This window comes from Procambarus clarkii, chromosome 22, assembly GCF_040958095.1.
Source record: "Procambarus clarkii isolate CNS0578487 chromosome 22, FALCON_Pclarkii_2.0, whole genome shotgun sequence".
Taxonomy (NCBI): Eukaryota; Metazoa; Arthropoda; class Malacostraca; order Decapoda; family Cambaridae; genus Procambarus; species Procambarus clarkii.
The window spans coordinates 8,780,682-8,802,949 of NC_091171.1; the positions used below are offsets into that span (position 1 = coordinate 8,780,682).

Sequence of the window (22,268 nt, forward strand, 5' to 3'; positions counted from 1 at the left end):
TGACCGAACCTAACCAACCCTTCCTAACGTAACCTATCTCTATAGGTTAGGTTAAGTTAGGTAACCGAAAAGGTTAGGTTAGGTTAGGTAACCGAAAAGGTTAGGTTAGGTTAGGTTAGGTAGGTTAGGTAGTCGAAAAACAATTAATTCATGAAAACTTGGCTTATTAGGCAAATCGGGCCTTGCATAGTAGGCTGAGAAGTGAGTTCTGGCTACTAGGTACGACATATATATATATATAATATACACATACATGCATATATACAGTGGAACCTCGAATAACAAATTTAATTTGTTCCGGCGCTGTGATCGTCATGTGAAACGGATGTCATACAAAACGAATGTCCCCATTGACTATAATGGAAATCAAATTAATCCGTTCTACCACCGAAAAACATCATTATGATATTCGATGTTTTAAATAATGGAGCAGTCTACCTTGCATACACAGAACAAACCCTTATGACATTTTTCTTTCTTCAAATTTGTTCAATATTTATTTTCATTTGTCTTATAGCAAAAGGTTCATTCGGTGTTCGGCAGGTATGCTGCTCCATTTTTTTTAACCCTTGTGATGCTCAGGGCATCATTTCCATTTGTCACCCACAGGCGCATACCAAAAAAAAAATTATTTTTTCTTCTAAACCTGTTAATTTGTGTTCTCTAATCATGGGAAAAATAATAAAAAATCGTAAGTGGCATATATTGCCTGCTATAGGGCGGGGAAGTCTGGCAAAAAACAGATGCTGACTCAGCATGCGTCCCAGACAGTCTGTTGCTCCCAGCTGTCAGGCAGGAGTGGCCACAAAGAGATAATTACCTAATTATTTCAATGTCTGATTGATTTTTCATAGTTTTTTGCTGTAATATTATTCAATAGTGTGTAGGGTGATATATTTATATAATAAAATGAGTGAATCGTCGCTGTACTCAAAAATATGGTGTGCATATTGTTGATTCAATTATTATGTTCATTAAACAGTGAACAAATACTTTGTCGGTTATTATACTATATACAGAGGTTATAACTAAGTATCTGCATGTTTTGTTCACCATAACGAACCACTAAGTTGGTATTATGAGTCAAAAAGCAATGAGGAGTGACCACCACACACCAGCCAGCCACTAGCTGCCACTCACAAACTCAACACCTCACTTACCCACATTCTCCTCCCACCGTACTGTTTTTGCTTTTATTCACTATATACAGACATTATATATAAGTATATGATATAAGTGTCAAATCCGAATCGGATTACGAGCTTTGGCTCAGGAAACGAAGTTTGTTGATACGCGTATTGCCGACCTAGTACGTGGTGACACGGTGATCCCCCAGTTTACCAGTGCCTCCCACTTAGTGACGATCGCGCCTGAATTCTTTGTAAAGAATGTTTTTTCTGGGGGGAGCCCCGTCGGCTCCCCGGAGCTATCCCAGGCTGATATGCTAATGTCAGACTTTGGCATCAGTCATGTGTATGGAGTTCTTAGGCCTACCGGGGACCACGGCCAGAACCGGGCCCCCTCAGAGAGGCAAGGGGAGCAATGGCCTATAGAAGCCCCCGTGTAGTTGGAAGCATTCTATGTCTGCCATCGACCGGAACAGGCACCCAGAAAGGTAAGCGCCCCAAAACAAACCCCTATTCTGGTTAAAATTGCTACCTAAAACCGAACTAGTGGATAGAACTCCCCAACCGAAAACAAGCAAACTAGTGTGACGTCACACACTGCCGCGCCGCTGTCTGCGCAGCTCCCCCCTCCCCGGGAGGGGGAAGGGGGAGCCCCAGACCCCCCGTGCCGGCTACCCACACCTCAGTTCTTGAGGCTGATGCTATAGGCGATGGTCGTGTGCTCTGGCTCCGGTGTCGCTACTGCACTGTGCTTTGCGTGTGGTGTTAGTTTTGTGGGTGCGAGAGCCAGGAGTTATCTTCAGTACTCGGGCTGCATGCGCCTAGGGCTGCCTTCCCTAGGTGCCCTGTAAGTACTGCCCTTGGGGCTTGGGGCCACCTTCCACAGGCTCCTCGGGGTCTGCCTCTGCTGGTCCGTTTTACCTTTCGGTTTTTCGGCCGCCTGTTGGGCTCTTGGGTGTTCTGTTCTCCCTTGTTACTGGCAGGTAAGAGGCAGTTTGCACTGGTAGGGGCGCAGGGTGCTGCTCAGCTTGTATTTCCCGACATCGCGGCCGGCTCTGTTCCTTGGGGTTCGCTGTCCTCTTGCGGGGTTTTGATTTTCTTTTTGTTTTTGCCTGGTGGGGGGTTCTGTCATTTTATTCAGTTTGTTTTTGCCCTTCCACTGTTCTCCTCGGTGGCGCCCCCTGCTAGGTCCCCGTGAGTGTACAAGTCCCTGGGGTTCAGCTTTAGAAGTTTGCTTGGTAGTTTTGGGCGCCGGTTTGCAGCACCCTGCCTGGGACTACCTGAGCGCGAGTCCTCTTAAAGTAAACGCTCAGGACCCTGGGAATCCCCTAGGGGGCGCGTGGGTCCGATGGATGTGACCCCGGAGTCCCCACTCGCTGTGTGCGAGTTTGAGGGTTGCTCGGTCCCCTTGTCTCAGGGTGACCCTCATTGTTTTTGCCTCTGCCACGCTGCCTGTTGGGTCGGTGATACTTTCGACCCTGAGTCCTGCGAGTGTTGCTGCTTGCTTGTGACTCAATTTACCCAATCCTCTGATGATTCTATTCGGGTACAGGCGGCACGTGCGTTGCAGTCTAGGTTTCGTCTGTTGCAACGCGCTCGGTTGGTTGCTTCCCCGGATGCCCCGGGGCTGCCCCGCTTTGCTTTTCGAGACCCGGACTTGGGGGTGGGGGTCGCTTCAATCCTGGTTCAGTCCGCACCTCCTCGTCCTTCCCCTTCTGTTCGTTCTGGTCCCCCACCCCTGCTTCCGGCCCCGAAGCGTCTGAGGGTTTCGGGGTCGGAGCAGGGGTTACTTGATCTCGAGACTCGGGCAGCTTCGGGGATTGCCCCTTCCGGGGGGGTGGCAGAGGCATTCGAGTCTTGTCTCCCGGCCGAAGCTTCAGGGTCTGACCAGTGGGCCCCCCTTCCTCCAGCTTTTCCGGCTGCTCTGTCCTTGTCTTGTGGGGTCGGGGCTTGGGGAGAGGACTCGGCCTCGGGTCCTGTGGTGACGGACCTCGAGGCTGGGGAGGGGCTGACTTGGGGGCCTTGGGCCCCGCTGGACCCCGCCTGGGTTTTTCTTCCCACTGAGCGGGGCTTATTGTTACAAGGAGTGGGGTTTTCTTTCCCCCCCTCTGCGTACGAGTTGGATTTGGTGTCGGCCCCTCCCCGGGTACGGTTCCGTGTTCCCCCGGGTACGTCGGTTCCGTCCTTCCGGAGGTTTTCGGCTTATCGCATCCAACCTGGTGTGGTGCGAGCGGCCTTTGCAGCTTACCTCCTGCGTGACCCGGATTATGCCTCGGAAATGGATCCGTCCACGTTCAGGTTTGGGACTTCGTTCCCTTTCTGGCTCCGTTACGAGGTTCCGGAGTCGTCCTGGCTAGCAGACTGCCCCTTGTTTGGTCTGGATTCCTGGCATTCTTTCTGTCGTTCCCGCACGCTGGAGTGGCGGGAAGCTTCCACGGTGCTTCAGGTTTTCCTGGGGGGTGAACTTGAGTACCTGAATGAGTGCTTGTTTGCCCCTGCCCTTCCCCGCGATGTGGGCGTTATTCAGCTCCATGTGCAGGTTCCCTCCCTTTCGGCGGCGCTCGTGGCGGAGGACTTGCGCGCTCGGGGCCTTTTGTGTTCGGCCTTGCGGTTCTTTTCCCTCCTGGAGCTGTCTTCGGATTGGCTCGTGGAGGATGTGGGGTCGCTTGGGTCCGTCCCGGGGTCCGGCACCTTGTCCTCGGCTGCGCGTTCGTCGGCTGCCTTGTTGAAGCTGTTCACGCCGATTTTGCGGGATGCGGTTTCCCTGTTCTATGCTTCCCGTCTCGCGTGTCGGCAGGCGGTGCTGGGTTCCTCCGTGGAATCTGCTTGGGCTCTGGCTCTTAGGCGTTCTTCACCTTTATGTCCTCTCCTGTTTGGGGAGTCGGCCGTGGCGCAGTTTAGTCAGGCTGCGTCGGCGGCTTGTCGTCCGATGTCGGACTTGTTGGTTTTCCGGGGGTCCCGGGGTGGGTCTTCCCGGAAAGGTCGTGCCAGGGCTCGGGGTTCCTCTCGTCGTGGTAGGCCTCTGGTGTCAGGTTTGGGGTTGGCTCCTCCTGCGGACCCTCCCTCGTCTGGTCGGCGCGGTGTTCGCGCTGTGCGGGGTTCTGGGTCTCGTAAGGGTCGCCGGCCCTTTCGCGGTTTGCCCCTTTGACGGGGCGATGGGGGGGCGGCTTGCGCTGTTCGCCCGCGCCTGGTCCCACGATTCGTGGGCCTTTCGGGTCGTGTCTCGCGGCCTGCGGTGGCGTTGGGTGGCCCCTTCCCCCTTTGGGGGGTCGGGGCTGGCAGGGCAGGCTTCTTCCCCTGCGCTCTGTCGAGTCGTCTTGGAGTGGGTACGCTTGGGCGTCGTCGAAACGACGTCGTCCCTCAGATGGGTTTCCCGTCTGTTTCCGGTTCCGAAACGGGACTGCGCGGACCTGCGGTTCATTCTGGACTTGTCCCGTCTGAACCCCTGGGTTCATTGCCCCTCCTTTCGGATGACTACGCTGTCTCAGGTTCGGCTCCTCTTGGAGCCGGGAGCTTGGATGGTGTCCCTGGACCTCCGGGACGCTTATTGGCATGTCCCGATTCATCCGCGGTTCAGGGACTGGCTCGGTTTTGTAGTGGGGCGTCTGAGTTACCGCTTTCGTTGTCTCCCGTTCGGGTTGAACCTGGCACCTCGCGTGTTCACACGCCTTACACGGGTTGTGGTGGCTCGTTTGCATCTCCTAGGTGTTCGGGTGTTGGCCTACCTCGACGACTGGCTGGTTTGGGCTCCCAGCCAGTCAGCTTGCTTGCTAGCCAGGGATTTGGTTCTTTCCCGGCTCGCCGGGTTCGGGTTCTTGGTGAACTGGAGGAAGTCCCATCTGGTTCCCTCTCAGGTTCGAACTTGGCTGGGTCTCGTGTGGGACTCTCGAACCGCCTCCTTGTCTCTCCCTCCGGAGTCTCTCCTGCGGCTGCGGTCCCGCCTTCGTCTGTTTCTGGAGGGCCCTCGGGTCACCCGGCGGTTGCTCGAGGGGCTGTGCGGGAGCCTGAACTTCGCGATGGTGGTCTACCCGCCGGGTCGGGTTTGGCTTCGACGGCTGTTCTGGTTCCTTCGGGGTTCCCCCTTCCGCCTCTCTCGCGATCGCAGAGTTCGACCCCCGGGGGACTTGCGTCGGTTGCTGCGTCACCGGCTTCCTCTTCGGGTTTTTCGGGGTTCAGTGCCTTGGCGCCTACCCGAGCCCTCGCTCGATGTGTACACGGATGCGTCGTCTCTCGGCTGGGGTTTTGTGACCAGTGCTCACCAGGCCGGCCAGGGGCGTTGGGATCCGTCCTTCCGTCGAGCTCACAGTACGGTGCGGGAGTTCGCGGCAGTGTGGTTTGCTCTGGGGAGGATTCGGGTGGCCCGCGGTTCGACGATTCGGCTCCATTCGGACTGCTCTCCGGTGGTTCATTGCCTGAACCGCGGGGGTTCGATGCGGTCCTTGTCTCTTTGGGGTTGGTCGCTTCGGGTGACTCGTTTGCTGAGTTCTCGGGGTTTGGCTCTCCTGGCGGTTCACGTACGGGGCGTGTCCAACGTCTTGGCCGACGCCCTGTCTCGCTTCGTTCCCCTCTCCACGGAGTGGACGGTCGACGACGAGTCCTTCCGTTGGCTTTGCCAGACGTTCGGGCGCCCCGAGGTGGACCTCTTCGCGTCGGCGTGGTCGCGGCGTCTTCCCGTTTATGCGGCGCCCTTCCCCGATTGCGAGGCCGTCGGGGTCGATGCCTTTTGGCTCGACTGGTCGAGGTGGGGGTTCCTGTACCTCTTTCCCCCGGTTTGGCTGTTGCTCCAGGTCCTGACTCGCTTAGAGACTTACCGGGGGAGAGTTGTCCTTCTGGCCCCTTGGTGGCCGGCCCAGCCTTGGTTTCAGGCGCTGGTTGCTCGGTGTCCGAACCCGAGGGTTTTCCCGCGGCTCCACCTCTTTCAGCAGATCGGGCCGGTACGTCACGTAGCTGGTTCGATCTTCTCCTCGAGTCTTCGCGTATGGTTTTTTTGACTCGAGTCTATCATCATCTCTATGGTGATCAGGTGGCCTCCTTGTTGGTGTCCCACCTGAGGGCTTCTTCTCGGCGGCAGTATGAAGTTTCCTGGCGGTCCTTCCGTTTCTTTTTGCGTCTTCGTCGTCTTAGCTCCTTGTCTGTTCGGGTGGTCTTGTCCTTCCTCTCGTGGTTGTTTCAGGACCGTCATCTTATGCCTAACACTGTCGCTTCGTATCGTGCGGCGCTGGCGGAGCCGCTTCAGCTTGCTTTCGGTTTCGATGTTACGTCTGCGCCGTTTCGCAAGCTGTCTCGTGCATTGTTTCACCTCCGGCCTGCTCATGCGTCGCCTGAGCCGTCCTGGTCTTTGGACAGAGTGCTCGCTTTCCTTTCATCTCCTCGTTTCGTTGTGGCCCCTTCGGTCCAGGATTGTTTTTCCAAGGCACTTTTCTTGTTGGCTTTGGCCTCTGGGGGTCGGGTAGGGGAGCTTCATGCTCTCCTCCGGCGCAGGGGTTTCTGCTCTTTTGGTCGTGGTGATAGTTTTGTTCGTTTGCAGCCGTCTCCTTCTTTTCTGGCGAAGAATGAGACTGCTGCGTTCCGGAGGGGTCCATGGGTGGTTGATGCTTGGTTGGTCAGGCCGGGGGTGCATCATGTTTTGTGTCCGGTTGCGGCGCTTCGCCGTTATTTGCGCGCCACAGCTTCTGTGTCCGGGGACGCGCTGTGGGTTGATCCGGTTTCCCTTCTTCCCTGTTCGCAGGTTCGGGTCTCTCGGGTCGTCCGCAGGGTTATTAGGTCCAGCCAGCCTGCAGTCTATCCCCGTGCCCATGACGTTCGTAAGTTCGCGGCTCTTGCTGCCGTCTTTGGGAATATGTCTTGGTCTGATATTCGGGCGCGGGGATTTTGGCGGTCGAACAAGGTCCTGGCTGCTCGTTACCTTGTGAATGTCCCTGGGCCTCGTCGGGCCTGTGTTGCTTTGGGGCGGCGGTTGCAGCCAGTTGTCTCGGCTTCGAGTTGAGGGGTGAGAGACGACCGCCTCCCGGGTAAGTCCCTCTTTTTCTGTCTGTGGGTAGTTAGCTCCGGGGAGCCGACGGGGCTCCCCCCAGAAAACCAGCGTTGAATGTAATGAAACGCCATTTTCTGGGTGAGTCCCGGAGGCTCCCCGGCATCCCTCCCTCCCTCCGGTCGGCGGTTTTTCGCGTTTTTGACATCCAGCCTCAAGAACTGAGGTGTGGGTAGCCGGCGCGGGGGGTCTGGGGCTCCCCCTTCCCCCTCCCGGGGAGGGGGGAGCTGCGCAGACAGCGGCGCGGCAGTGTGTGACGTCACACTAGTTTGCTTGTTTTCGGTTGGGGAGTTCTATCCACTAGTTCGGTTTTAGGTAGCAATTTTAACCAGAATAGGGGTTTGTTTTGGGGCGCTTACCTTTCTGGGTGCCTGTTCCGGTCGATGGCAGACATAGAATGCTTCCAACTACACGGGGGCTTCTATAGGCCATTGCTCCTCTTGCCTCTCTGAGGGGGCCCGGTTCTGGCCGTGGTCCCCGGTAGGCCTAAGAACTCCATACACATGACTGATGCCAAAGTCTGACATTAGCATATCAGCCTGGGATAGCTCTGGGGAGCCTCCGGGACTCACCCAGAAAATGGCGTTTCATTACATTCAACGCTGGTTTTTTTTTAATTTTTGGATATTTGACAATAATTTTTTTTATAATATATCTCGCCATGGGTCCCAAAAAAGCCAGTGATAAGGTTCAAGGCAAGAAAACACATGTGAGAATGACCATGGAGGAAAAACAAGAGATCATTCGTAAACATGAAAATGATACAGAGGTTGTTGTACTAGCTAGGCAGTATAACAAATCTATGTCAACGATATGCACTGTACTTGCTAAGAGAAAAGACATTGAGTGCTGAAGTGGCAAAAGGCGTATCAACAATCATGAAACAAAGAACACAAACACTTGAGGATGTTGAAAAGTTATTAATTTGGATACACAACAAGGAGTTAGCAGGTGATAGCGTTTCAGAGGCCATCATTTGTGAGAAAGTAAGGCAATTACATGAAGCCTTTTAAATAAAACCCCTGGAACGAGTGCTGCAGATACGAAAGAGTTTAAGGCAAGCAGGGGATGGTTTGAGAAATTCAGAAAAACAAGTGGTATTCATAGTGTCATGAGGCATGCGGAGGCTGCCAGCTCAGACAAACCAGCGGCTGAAAAATCTATTGACGAATTTAAAGATTTTGTAGAGAGTGAGGGATACCTACCACAACAAGTGTTTAATTGTGATGAGACAGGGCTATTCTGGAAAAGATTGCCTAAGAGGACATACATTACCCAGGAGGAGAAGTCATTGCCCGGACACAAGCCTATGAAAGATTGGTTTACACTTGTGCTGTGTGGTAATGCAAATGGCAATTTGAAAATTAAACCCTTGCTTGTGTATCATTCCGAAAATCCAAGGGTTTTCAAAAATATAATGTGCAGAAAAGCCAACTGTGTGTGATGTGGAGGGCTAATAGTAAGGCATGGGTGACAAGGCAATTTTTTACTGAGTGGGTGAATGAGGTGGTTTGCCCTGCCATAAAAAAAATATCTGCAGGAGAAAAGTTTGCCTCTCAAGGCCATGCTTCTCCTCGACAATGCTCCTGCTCATCCTCCAGGCTTGGAAGATGCATTGTTGGACAAATTTAATTTTGTTACAATTAAGTTCCTTCCTCCTAACACCACTCCTCTAATTCAGCCCATGAACCAGAAAATCATATCCAGTTTTAAGAAACTTTATGAAAGGGCACTTTTCCAGAAATGTTTTGAAGTGACTGATGCTACAAACCTAAGTGTTTCGAAGTGACTGATGCCACAAACCTCACCCTCAAAGATTTCTGGAAAACCATTTTAACATTTGTAGTGCTTTAAAACTCGTTGACAAAGTTTGGCAAGAAGTAATTCAAAGAACCCTGATATCTGGCTGGAGAAAATTGTGGCTTGATTGTGTTTCAGAACTAGATTTGGAGGGGTTTGAGCCTGGACCTGAAGTGCCTATTGTTGAGGAAATTTTTACTCTGGGCCGGAAAATGGGCTTGGAGTTGGATGGTGCTGATGTGGAGTGAACATCAACCACCAACACCACTGTGTTGGTGGAGGAACACAGCGAAGAACTGACCACCGAAGAACTAGCCCTTCACAATGAGCAGCAACAAGAGGCAGCTGAGGAAATGTCTTCAGGGTAGGAGGCGGCAGTGGAGAATGTCCCTTCCTCAACAATTAGGAAGTGGTGTAGGCTGTGGGAAGAAATGCAAACTTTTGTTGAAACGACTCGCCCAGAGTAAGCTGTAGTAGGCCATTGCCTTAACCTTTTTAATGACAGTGTGATGCCTCACTTCAGGTAAGTGTTACAACAAAGGGAAAACAATTCTATGGATCGTTTTTTTAGTGAGAAAATCGAGCAGTGAGCCACAAGCAGGTCCTAGTGGAATGCAGGCAAAACGTGCCAGAGTGTGTACCTCAGAGAAGTCATCACTGCCTGATGTTATAATGGAAAGGGGACTCTGCTTCCAAACACTAACACCTCTCCTCCCCCCCCCCCCATCCTCACCGTCTTCCATACTCCAATAAGAGTCATCAGTAAAGGTAAGTAATAACTTGTACATAATTTAGTACTGAATATTTGGTGAAATTAGGTATAAAATTTACTTTGCAGTTATTTATATATAATATATTATGTTATTTATATATAATATATATAAATAATTATATATATATAATATGTTGTACCTAGTAGCCAGAATGCAGTACTCGGCCTACTAAGCAAGGGCCGATTTGCCTAATAAGCCAAGTTTTCCTGAATTTATATATTTTTCTATTTTTTTCTTATGAAATGATAAAGCTATCCATTTCATTAAGTATGAGTTAATTTTTTTTTTAATTTGAGTTAAAACTAAGGTAGATATATGTCCTAACCTAACCAACCCTACCTAACTTAACCTATCTTAACCTAACCTAATCTAATCTAACATATCTTCGTGAATAATTTATGTTCTTCATATAATATAATAATAATTATTCAAATAAACTAATTGGAAACAATTTGTTGAAAATAAAAAAAATCACTTTGCCTATTAGGCAAATCGGGCCTTGCATAGTAGGCCGAGAAATGCGTTCTGGCTACTATGACTTTATTTATATATATATAATATTATATATATATATATATATATATATATATATATATATATATATATATATATATATATATATATATATATATATATATATATATATATATATATATATATATATATATATATATATATATATATAATAATACTGTATCCTCAACTTATGAATGCTCTTACTTACAAAGGAATTTACCGGGTTACAACCCCAATTTCATCATAAAATTTGACTCGACTTACGACCTTTGCCTCGACTTACGACCTTTGTCTCGACTTGTGACATGGTTGATACACATATGGATCGACGGAGCGCATAGGTCCTGGTAGCACGGGCGACCCCACTTCAGTTTACCAGACCGCTCGCACTTTGTGACGATCGTGCATGAATTCTTTGTAAAGAATTTCATCTTTTTGCACTTTTTTGTTTTTTGAACATAAAAGTAATTACAGTATTAAATACCATGCCATTGGTCCCAAGAAATCAGTGGTAAGGTTCAACCTAAGAAAACACATGTGAGGATTAATGATTCTAACACAAATCTTCTCAGTATTTCTTATGTCTTACTTCACTGTCGAGGGAAGTTGAAAAATTAACTCTCCAAAGTTCATTTTCACAATTTATTATGGACTGACATTTAGGGATGCATTTCTCAAGGCACTCCTTCCATTTTCAAAGACAAATTTTCCGTGCCTAGCCAAGGCTTATATTTCCTTGGGGTGAGATGGTGCAGGACGTGATTGAGATGAACAAGTGGATGAATGGCATAATGGATATTAATAGACTATTAAATGAATATGTTCTTGTTTCTACCTTCTCTGTGTTGGTTCGGGGTCTTGAAGTGGGTAGAAAGTAATTGTGTTAACTGGTTGTTGATTGATGGTCTTGACTTTTTGATGTGTAGAGCCTCGCTGATGTCCATTGTTCTGTTATCGTTATTCCTGTTGATTATTTCAATGTTGCTTGTTAATGTTTCTCTGGTGATGGTCTGTTTGTGTGAGGTGATTATATGCTCCTTGATGGAGCCCCTGTTGCTTGTGCATTGTTAATCGCCTAGAGAGAGACATTGTTGTCTTGTCTATATACTGAGATCTTTGAGGCTGACAGTCCCCAAGTGGGCATGTGAAGGCATAGGCGACATTGGTCTCTTTTAATATGGTCTCCCCTTCCCCCCCCCCCCCACCCCTCCTGCACTTGATCTGCTGGTCGCTCTTAGGCGTCGCCTGTTCCAGGCTGTTGTAGGGATGGCATCAGGTGTTGTGTGCAGGGCAAGTAGATTAAGAATAGGGTGGTATGGCATGGTCTTTACATAATAAAAAATGTAATATATATATATATATATATATATATATATATATATATATATATATATATATATATATATATATATATATATGTCGTACCTAGTAGCCAGAACTCACTTCTCAGCCTACTATTCAAGGCCCGATTTGCCTAATAAGCCAAGTTTTCCTGAATTAATATATTTACTATAATTTTTTTCTTATGACATGATAAAGCAACCCTTTTCTCTATGTATGAGGTCAATTTTTTTTTATTGGAGTTAAAAGTAACGTAGATATATGACCGAACCTAACCAACCCTACCTAACCTAACCTAACCTATATTTATAGGTAAGGTTAGGTTAGGTAGCCAAAAAAAGCTAGGTTAGGTTAGGTTAGGTTGGTTAGGTAGACGAAAAAACATTAATTCATGAAAACTTGGCTTATTAGGCAAATCGGGCCTTGAATAGTAGGCTGAGAAGTGCGTTCTGGCTATTAGGTACGACATATATATATATATATATATATATAATATGTATGTTGTACCTAGTAGCCAGAATGTCATACTCGGCCTACGCAAGGCCCGATTTGCCTAATAAGCAAAGTTTTCCTGAATTAATATATTTTCTCTAAATTTTTTCTTATGAAATGATAAAGCTACCCATTTCATTATGTATGAGGTCAATTTTTTTTTATTGGAGTTAAAATTAACGTAGATATATGACCGAACCTAACCAACCCTACCTAACCTAACCTAATCTATCTTTATAGGTTAGGTTAGGTAGCCGAAAAAGTTAGGTTAGGTAGGTTAGGTAGTCGAGAAACAATTCATGAAAACTTGGCTTATTAGGCAAATCGGGCCTTGCATAGTAGGCCGAGAAGTGCGTTCTGGCTACTAGGTACGACATACATATATATTTATATATACATATATATTTATATATTATATATATATATATATATATATATATATATATATATATATATATAATAATGTTGTACCTAGTAGCCAGAACATCGCACTCGGCCTACTATGCAAGGGTCGATTTGCCTAATAGGCAAAGTTTTCCTGAATGTATATATTTTTCTAGTTTTTTCTTATGAAATGATAAATCTGTCCATTTCATTATGTATAGGTCAATTTTTTTTAATTTGAGTTAAAATTAACTTAGATATATGACCGAACCTAACCAACCCTACCTAACCTAACCTATCTTAACCTAACCTAAACTAACACAACTAAGTCAATAATTTATGTTCCTAATATAATACAGTAATAATAAATCAAATAAACAAATTGGAAACGATTTATTGAAAATAAAGAAAATCACTCGGCCTAGTAGGCAAATCGAGCATTGCATAGTAGGCCGAGAAGTGCGTTCTGGCTACTAGGTACGACATATATAGTTTAGGTCTAACCTATCTTTATAGGTTAGGTTAGGTAGCCGAAAATGTTAGGTTAGGTTAGGTAGGTTAGTCGAAAAACAATTAATTCATGAAAACTTGGCTTACTAGGCAAATCGGGCCTTGCATAGTAGGCCGAATACGACGTTCTGGCTACTAGGTACAACATATATATATATATATATTTCTATGTCGGGAAGACAAAATATCACAAGCTCGGCTCTTATCCTTTGTAACTACACGTTGATAATTATACAAACACAGTATGCTAGGTTAGCAAGCCAGCCAGAGGCCTAGGGCCCTTGCAGAAATATTCCTGAAAAAAAAAGTATGCTAGGGCCATGATCCAGGGTTATTACATGGAGAAAATTAAACTTTTAACGGAAATAAAACTAGGAATTTTTGTGCATTTCGGCCTTCACAAATCTGAATACGTAGGAGTTTCTTGTTGTTAGTTAGCCTAGGGTTCATTAAAAACCTTTAATTTTGTATATACCATACACTGGAACTTTAAATTGAATAACTCGCACAAATTTTTCTGATTCAACGGTTCTAGCAGTTGGGTTGATTTTTCATTTTTTTTTTTTATCTTTCATGTGTAATTTTTTAATTATTTATTGTATAGTAGATTTGGAGACAATTTTCTCTTTTCTAATATTGATTTTCAAGTAGTTTTCAAATTTACTAATATTGATTTTCAAGTATTGTAGTTTTCATCCTTTCTCCTGATCATGGTACACAGTACACTGTACTCTATTTTATATATTCCTCGTTTTCAGAATAAATTTTCTTTCTCTGTCATATAAGTATACTGTATTATATTATAGCTGTGAAAATTTGCTCATACAGTATATTTTTTTTTTGTGTGTACATTATTCTTGATACCATTAATATTTCTATGATATATTATTTTAGTTTTCCATTCCTTCCTCTTTTATAGTCATAGTCCAACCTGTCGTGTTTATATTTTTCATTTCCTTCAGTGTCATAGTTTGCTACATGCATTATCTCCAGTAGTATGTGATCACTTTTACTGAGTGGGTTTAGATAGTTCATGCTGAAAATTTCTTCTTTTCTAGCAAACACTAGAGCCAAAATGGATGGTATGTTACCTTCTCTTATTCTTGTTGCCTTCTTCAGATGTTGTTGCATAAATGAAACTAGCATCAGATTATAACATTTTCTTTTCCCTCTTGGTTTTATTTCCAGCCTCATGTGCCATCTACTCTTTTTCTTTGTAATTAAATTTCCCCATTATTGTAAGTTTTGCTTGTCGTGATTGACTGTTATTAGAAACTATTATATTATCCTTAATAATCCCTCTAATAACATATCAAATAATTCCATATTTTGTGTACTATTGATGGACAACTTTTATGTAAGTTTCTGGCTATTACAAATAATTTCAGTTCAATATGAATTACAGCATACTCATAAATATAAACTCAAGATCCTTGGATCTAGAGCACTAACATTATAATTTTTCCATATTGTTTTGATTAAATATTTAATGTTTAATGGTGCATAAAGAATCACCAAAGTTTCTATTCCTCCATTCTTGACCCCAGGTCTCGCCTTACTGATTTTTTCAGACTACTGTACCTTGTTTAATATATTTTTAATAATTTTAATTTCCATTTATGATCATAGCCTGATCATAGCCTATGATCATTTATGATCATAGATTAACTGCCTGTATGTGGAACAAAGCCAATTTGTTTCATAAAATATTTTGAGCAATTAGGCCCCTGGCAACCCCACCACGTAAAAAAAATTACTGTAATGAATATACATGTTTTTGACTTAGCAAGGAGAATACTTTAGTGAAATATTTTCATAATAATCCTGAAACACATTTAGGTAAGTACAAATCTATCATAACTCGCTTTCCTCCAACGCCAAACTAAAACAAAATATAGCAAAATTCATATATTTTACAATCTTCATTTGTCATTAATCACACAGGATAAATCATTGGTAAACTCTTCCGTATCAAAATTATAACTATGGTATTATTATACGATCTTTGACATGGTCCATTAAACAGAACCAAAGCCTTCTATATCTTTCAGGATAGTCTCGGCCCCTTTTTTAAGTTTTACCTGTTTTGACTGCTTCTTTGAGTAGCTTACTGCTTTTAACACCATTCTTTTATCTAGGTACTTACTAATCTTGTGCCAATTCCTCTTCCATTTCTGCATATTGTCTAATTATATTTATCTAATGTATATTTTATATAATATATAATTATATCAGAATTTATTTAGTTAAATTCCGATTTTTTATTTTTATGTACAATATTTGGGTTCACTGACGACAAGTGCCTCTCTAGATTCTCTCTTTGCATCTTCATGTAGATTCCATCTGTTTATTTGCCAAACCGTTCAGGTTTTTCTTGAGTTTTGGTTATCCACAAATAAATCCCTGGGTTTTTTCATTTGGTTTTCTCTTTTTTAATTCATGTTTTCCTTATGTAGATGTGTTGACAAAAATACTGTTATGTAGTTGATTTAATTAAAACACGCACATGAGATGGTTGTCTATTGAAATTACCAAAGAAGTAGCAAAGAAGCAATTATTTGGTATATTAATCAAATTCTTCCACTTCTCCCATACAGTATATTATTCTGGATCCTTAATGACTGTTCCAAACTGGTTTCCCAATGTTAATTATTTTCAGGGTTTCACTCTAGTGAGGTAAATTGGCTCATGCATGAAAAATGAGGAGTACTGAGTCGATTTGGTTTCCCATTATCAGGAACAGGAAGCATGTTAGGCTTAGCAAGATCCCCCTTAGGCCACCTGATGACGTACCCTAGGATCTCACCAACAACAGCGGCTTAATTGCCATGTATCTATTTACTGCTTGGTAAACACAACCTTCAGGTGAAAGGAAATGTTGCCTCAGTGCTTCTGTTCTGCAATGGGAATTGAACTTGGGACCATTTGACTGTGGCCAGACTGTACTTATCACTGCACACCAGGAGCAATATCGTATATAAAGAGAGATGAGGAAACACTTTAAATGATAGGCTAATGTCATTACAAATGTAATTTCCTAAAATGAGACAGCTCTTTGAAAGTAAAATATTGGGTGAATAACAGCTTTGCTAACAGGCAAACTATTATTAAATCTGTTAAAAACAACAAATTTATAATACATTTGTAAGATAGATTTGTAGTTGACTCAATTTATTTTATATTTAATGACAGCATTTCACATAGTTTCCCGTAAAAGGCTAATTTAAAAATTACATATGAAATTAATGCCATATAACTCCAATGAATGAAAAGTTAAATGTCTGAAAGCTTAATATTAAGTATTAAAGGAAAAGTATGCAAGTGCCTGTACCAATAATGGCCTGCAACAATATGTCTAATTTACATAAATGACTTACCAGAAAATGTTGAATATATCAATAAAAATGTGTTTAGATGACAAAATTAATTTTAAAAAGTCAAAGTGGCATTGAATGGAATAAAAAATGAGAAGAAATTCATTATAGACAGTTGGCTTTTATGATACTGACAATTGTGTACAAAAATAAAGTATATGAGAATTATATATGATATAATGGAATAAAATCTGTGAAACTGTATAAAGAACATTTACATTTTGTTAATGTAAGCAGTAATTTTCTGCTAGGAAAACCAAAAACATTTGAGCAAGTATCTTATGATGTGATTAGTTTTAGGATTGTGTCAAGGACAAAGTACAGTACAGTACTATATATAGGTGTCAGTCCTAAACTGATATAGGCAATTGTTAGTAGGCATAGAGCTTTCCCTTTCCATAGCCCATCTAAAATCTTACTTTAATAGTTTCCTTGGACTATAACCTGCAATTTGGCTTAAAATCAGCTCACCACTTACTACTGGGGGAACAGGGCCAAACAGTTAAAGATCAGTGCCCAGTTGATATCAGAATCCTTCACTAAAATATAATGAGTCCCAAGACACACAAAAAGTAGATTCCAGACCAAATAAATATGAACTACTATAGACCCTTCAAAATACAGATTACTACACTGTAATGTATATGATTTTTTACCTGTTCTGTACAGTACAGCATTAAGGAATAATTTTTGTTTCTGTGGGTAGCCTCTCTGGCTCCCTTGAGCAATGGGGGTAGTATGGGATACATTAGATCAGGGCATTAGTCTATAGAGTTCAGCCTACCAGGAACCATGAGCCAAAACCTGGCCCCCCTCAGAGGTGCAGGAAGCAATGGCCCCTGGAAAACCCCCGTGGTTAGGAGTTTTCCTTATCTGCCATCGACTGGGGTTAGGCACCCAGAAAGGTAGGCATAACAAAACAAACCCCACACGGTAAAAAAATTACAACTAAAAACTGAAAAGAGAGGCAGGACTCCCTCCAACTCCAAGGTAGCAAGCAGACAAGTATATGTCATACTCCAACACTGCATCTCTTGTCTGCGCAGCCCTCCCCTCTTCGTGCAGCCTTTCCTCCCCGTGCTGGCTACTTAGCACTCCAGTTGGTTTGCTGTGCACTCTAGGGTGGACGTCTTCTCTGGCCTTGATTTCCAAGGCGGTGTTTTGCCTTTGTGGCGACCTCTGCAGTGTTGTTGTGTGTGGTGGCCAGGTGTCCTCAAGGATACCAGGGCTACATGCACTATGATGCATCCTCCCTTAGGCACTCTGTGAGTACTGCCCTTGCATGTTAGGGTTCTCTTCCCTGGTGCATTTGGGAATCATTTCCATAGGGGTGTTTTGCTGCCCGGCATTTACCCTGCCCTTGGGGCCAGCTGGGGTTTCGTGGCCCCTGTTTTGTCTTGGATAAGGAGTGGTATCATGCTGGTTGGGGTGTCAAGGTGTTGTGCAGCGTAACTATGCAGTGGCCAGTTCCTGTTTCCTCTGGGGACGTACTTTTACAAGGTTTTTGTTTTTTAGTTTTATTGCCTGGTGTGGCTATTGTTCCACTTCTAATATATAGTGGCCTAGCCCTCTGCTAGGTCCCCATAATTGTACACGTCACAGGGGTTTAAGTGTTTTGCTCTTCCCCTTGTTAGCTTTGGGTCTTAACTGGTTAGCAACACCTTGCCCGGGCGTCTTGTAGCAGTCAGTGTATGGGCCCTTGGAAAAACCTGTCAGGGCTCAGAGGGACCTATGGATGTGTCTTCAGAGTTTCAGTCCGCCTTCTGCAGGTTCAACGGTTGCTGTGTGCCTTTGTCTCAGGGTGAGTCACTACTTTTGCCTCCATCATGCTGCCTGTTGGGTTATCTTCTTGAGGTTATCTTGAGATGATTTCGAGGCTTTTTTAAGTGTCCCCGCGGCCCGGTCCTCAACCAGGCCTCCACCCCCAAGAAGCAGCTCGTGACAGCTGACTAACACCCAGGTACCTACTTTACTGCTAGGTAACAGGGGCATAGGGTGAAAGAAACTCTGCCCATTGTTTCTCGCCGGCGCTTGGGATCGACCCCGGGACCACAGGATCACAAGTCCAGCGTGCTGTCCGCTCGGCCGACCGGCTCCCTCCCTGTTGATGACACCTTTGACCTGGAGTCTTGCGAGTTGTGTTCTCTGCTTGTTCTCCAGTACTATTCTGATGACATTACTGTTAGGGTACAGGCAGCATCTGCATTGCATGCTAGGTTCAGGTTGCTGCAACACGCTAGGTTGGTTTCCCACCTGGATGCCCCGCGGCTGCCCCTCTTCGGTTACAGAGACCCGGACCTAGGAGCGTTAGTCGCTTTGACTTTGGTTCACTCTGGGCTACCAGACCCTATTGTTCACCCTACTCCCATGCTTCCAGCTCCCTAACGTCTGAGAGTTTCAGAGTCGGAGCAGGGTTTAGTTGGTAATGAGACTCGGGCAGCTTCAAGGGCTGCCCCATTCAGGTTGGGGACGGAGACATTCAAGCCAGTTCCTCCTGCCAAGGCTTCTGGATCCCACAAGCAGGCCTCCCTTCTTTTCTTCCTTTTCCCCTGGACTCTGCCTTTTCTTCAAGGGTAGAGGGTATGGAGGACTGCTCTGCCCTGGGTCCTGACTTGAGGGATCCCAGTGATGGGGATGTGTCGACCTTGGTTCCTTGGGCCCCCTTTGACCCTGCTTGGGTGTTGGTGCCCTCTTCTTGAGGCTTGTGGTTGCACGGGAAGGGATTTTCTTACCCCCCTTCCCTGTATAAGTATGATTTGGAGTTGCCTCTTCCCTGGGTTTGGTTCCCAGGCTTCTTTGGGTTCCTTGGCCCCATCCTTCCAGAGGTTTTCTGCCTCTCGTATCTCCCCTCGGGAGGTTCGGGAGGCTCTTGCTGCATACCTCCTGCGAGACCTAGATTCTGCCTCCGTAATGGATCCGGCCTTATTTGAGTTCAATTCTTTTTCCCCGTATTGGGTACGTTTGGAGATTCTGAAGTCTTCCTGGCTGGCAGACTGCCCATTCTTTTCATTGGGGCATGGCATGGGTTCTGTCAGACCTGCACCCTTGAGTGGCAAGAAACATCTACTGTTCTGCAGGTTTACCTGGTGGGGGGGGGGGGGGGGGAGAGAGTTTGAGCACCTTGATGCATCCTTGTTAGCCCCTATGCTTTCTTGGCATGTTGGCCTTGCCTGTTCATTGCCTGACCCGTGGGGGTTCCCTTCGGTCCTTGCCTCTCTGGGGTTGGTCACTTAGAGTGGCTCATCTGCTGGCTTCTCGGGGTTTGGCCGTCCGTGCAGTTCATATTCGTGGAGTGTCCAACGTCCTGGCAGATGGCTTGTCTTGGTTCATTTCCCTGTCTACAGAATGGACAGTTGACACTGACTCCTTTAACTGGCTCTGCCAGACATATGGACTCCCAGACGTGGACCTCTTCGGGCATTGGCCTCTGGGGGTTGGGTTGATGAGCTTCATGCTCTCTTCCAGCACGGGATAGTGCTCTTTTGGTCCTGGTGGTCCGTTTGTTCGGTTGCAGCCTTTTCCCTCTTTTTCTGGCGAAGAACGAGTTGGGTGCTTTCTGGAGGGATCCTTGGATCATTGATGCTTGGTTGGTCAGGCCAGGGGTGCATCATGTGCTGTGTCCAATTGCGGCTCTTCTCCGTTATCTGCGCGCTTTGGCTTTGGTGGGTTGTTCCGGGAAACCAGAACAACTTTGGGTTGTTCAGGTTTCCCCTCGTTCCCTGTTCCAGGGTTTGGGTTTCCCAGGTTGTCTGCAGGGTTATTAACCCTGCGGTCTAACCAGCCTGCGGTCTACCCTCGTACCCATGACGTTAGGAAGTTTGCTGCATTGGCTGCCGTGTTTGGCAACGTGTCCTGGTCTGATATTCAGGCACGGTGATTTTTGGAGGTCGAACAGGGTTCTGGCCTCCCATTATTTGGTTAACGTTCCTGCTCCTGGGCATTCCTGTGTTTCCTTGGGTCGCAGGTTGCAGCCAGTTGTCTTGACTTTGCGTTGAGGAGTGTGTGGCGGCCACCTCCCAGGAAAAGTCCCTCTTTTCCTTGTCTTTTGTTATGAAGCTCCAGGGAGCCATAGGGGCTCCCCACAGAAAACCAGCGTTGAATGTAATTAAACGCCATTTTCTGGGTGAGACCCGGAGGCTTCCCGGCAACCCTTCCTCCTGGTCGGAGTTTTTTCACATGTTTTGATGTCCAGCCTCAGAATGGAGAGGTGGATTGCTGGCGTGGGGGTCTGGGGCTTCCCCTTACCCCCTACCAGGGAGAGGGGAGCTGCGCAGACTGCGGCGACGTCATACTCGTTTGCCCGTTTCTGTTTGGGAAATTCTATCCACTTGTTCGGCTTTTCGTAACAATTTTCACCAGAATAGGGGTTTGTACTGGGACGCTTACCTTTCTGGGTGCCTGACCCGGTCGATGGCAGACATAGAATGCTTCCAACCACACAGGGGTTTCTATAGACCATTGCTCCTCGTGCCACTTCTGAGGGGGCCAGGTTGGGACTCGTGGTTCCCGGTAGGCCCACAGAACTCCATACACGTGACTGATGCCAAAGCCTGACATTAGCATATCAGCCTTGATAGCTCCGGGGAGCCTCCGGGTCTCACCCAGAAAATAGCGTTTCATTACATGCAATGCTTTTTTTTTTTTTTTTTTGCGTTGTTTGATGCTTAGGTTCTGAACTGAAGTGCTAGGTAGCTGTTGCGTGGAGAGGAGGGCTGCGTGGACGAGCGCGACGAGGTGGTGGAGTGTGGCGTTAGCTTGTTTCCTTGGGATTGGAGGGAGTTCTGCCTCTCTCTTTTCAGTTTTTAGTTGTAATCTTCTTATCATGTGGTGTTTGTTTTGTTATGCCTACATTTCTGGATGCCTAACTCTAGTATATGATAGATTAGGAAAACCCCCAGCCACGGGGGTTTTCCAGGGCCATTGCTCCCTGCACCTCTGTGAGGCGGCCAGGTTCTGGCTTGTAGTCCCCGGTAGGCTGAACTCCATAGACTAATGCCCCGGTCTAATGTATCACATATTAGCCCGATAGCTCCAGAGAGCCTCTAGGGCTCACCCAAAAAATGGCGTTTCATTACATTCGACGCTGGTTTTTTGAATAATGGCCATTTTTGGCATATCACCAAACTTTCAGGATGTCAAACACAAAATGTTATTGAACCATACAATTTTGGCTTGGATATTCTTAGTGGGTTTTACTTGGCCCCAACTGTTTCTCCTTATGACACACCCAAAAAACTAATTGTTTTTAAATTGCATTCTAAGCAATGTTATAAAGTTGCTATTCTTGAGCAAATTTTTCTTGTTCTCTATTTGCAAATTATAATTTTAACTTGTCATATATTGGCTATATGTAAGGAGAGCCTGATTGTTAAGAAATTTCACTATCATCTGGATAATTTCATGCATACCAGTCTCTAAACTTTATACAATATTTAAAAACGTTGCCCCATCTTTAACTGGAATGGGATTCCGTGATATTTCAGAGAAAATTTTCAGCAGAAAGTTTTGGACCCAGGAAAGTGGATGAGCCAGCTTCATTTACACCACTAGGTAGAGTCCAAAACTTTCTGCTGAAAATTTTCTCTGAAATATCACGGAATCCCATTCCAGTTAAAGATTAAGGAGATATGCTATTTTTAAAATAAAATGAATTATCCTTATTTCATCATGGCCTACTGTGGAATTAAATTTTCTTTTTGATAATCCAAAATTCAGAAGGAAGATTCCAGTGGGCAGATTTAGTCTTGCTCAAAGGTATCCATTATATAGAGGTTTTACTGTACAAGGATAGGCTCAAGAATCGATTTATTCCCAAATTGGAAGACAATATTTATAAAAGAATAGGAAGAGCTAAATGTAATATTTTCAGTAAGTATTGCACATATTAATGATAAATTATTTGGAAATAACAGTATACCAC

General features: G+C 45.4%; 1 protein-coding gene across 31 annotated transcripts in view; it reads left to right on the plus strand.

The window, feature by feature from the left end:
* The window catches only part of LOC123756928 (ankyrin-2), a 982,618-nt gene that overhangs the window by 810,432 nt on the left and 149,918 nt on the right, over positions 1-22,268 (plus strand). Inside the window, exon 30 of one of the 31 annotated variants that reach the window (XM_069329390.1) lies at positions 14,033-14,056. The exons of the other annotated variants lie outside the window; for them this stretch is intronic. Within the exon in view, the coding sequence (XP_069185491.1) occupies positions 14,033-14,056 (24 nt within the window). The remainder of the gene's footprint in view (positions 1-14,032; positions 14,057-22,268) is intronic. 31 annotated transcript variants of the gene reach the window in all.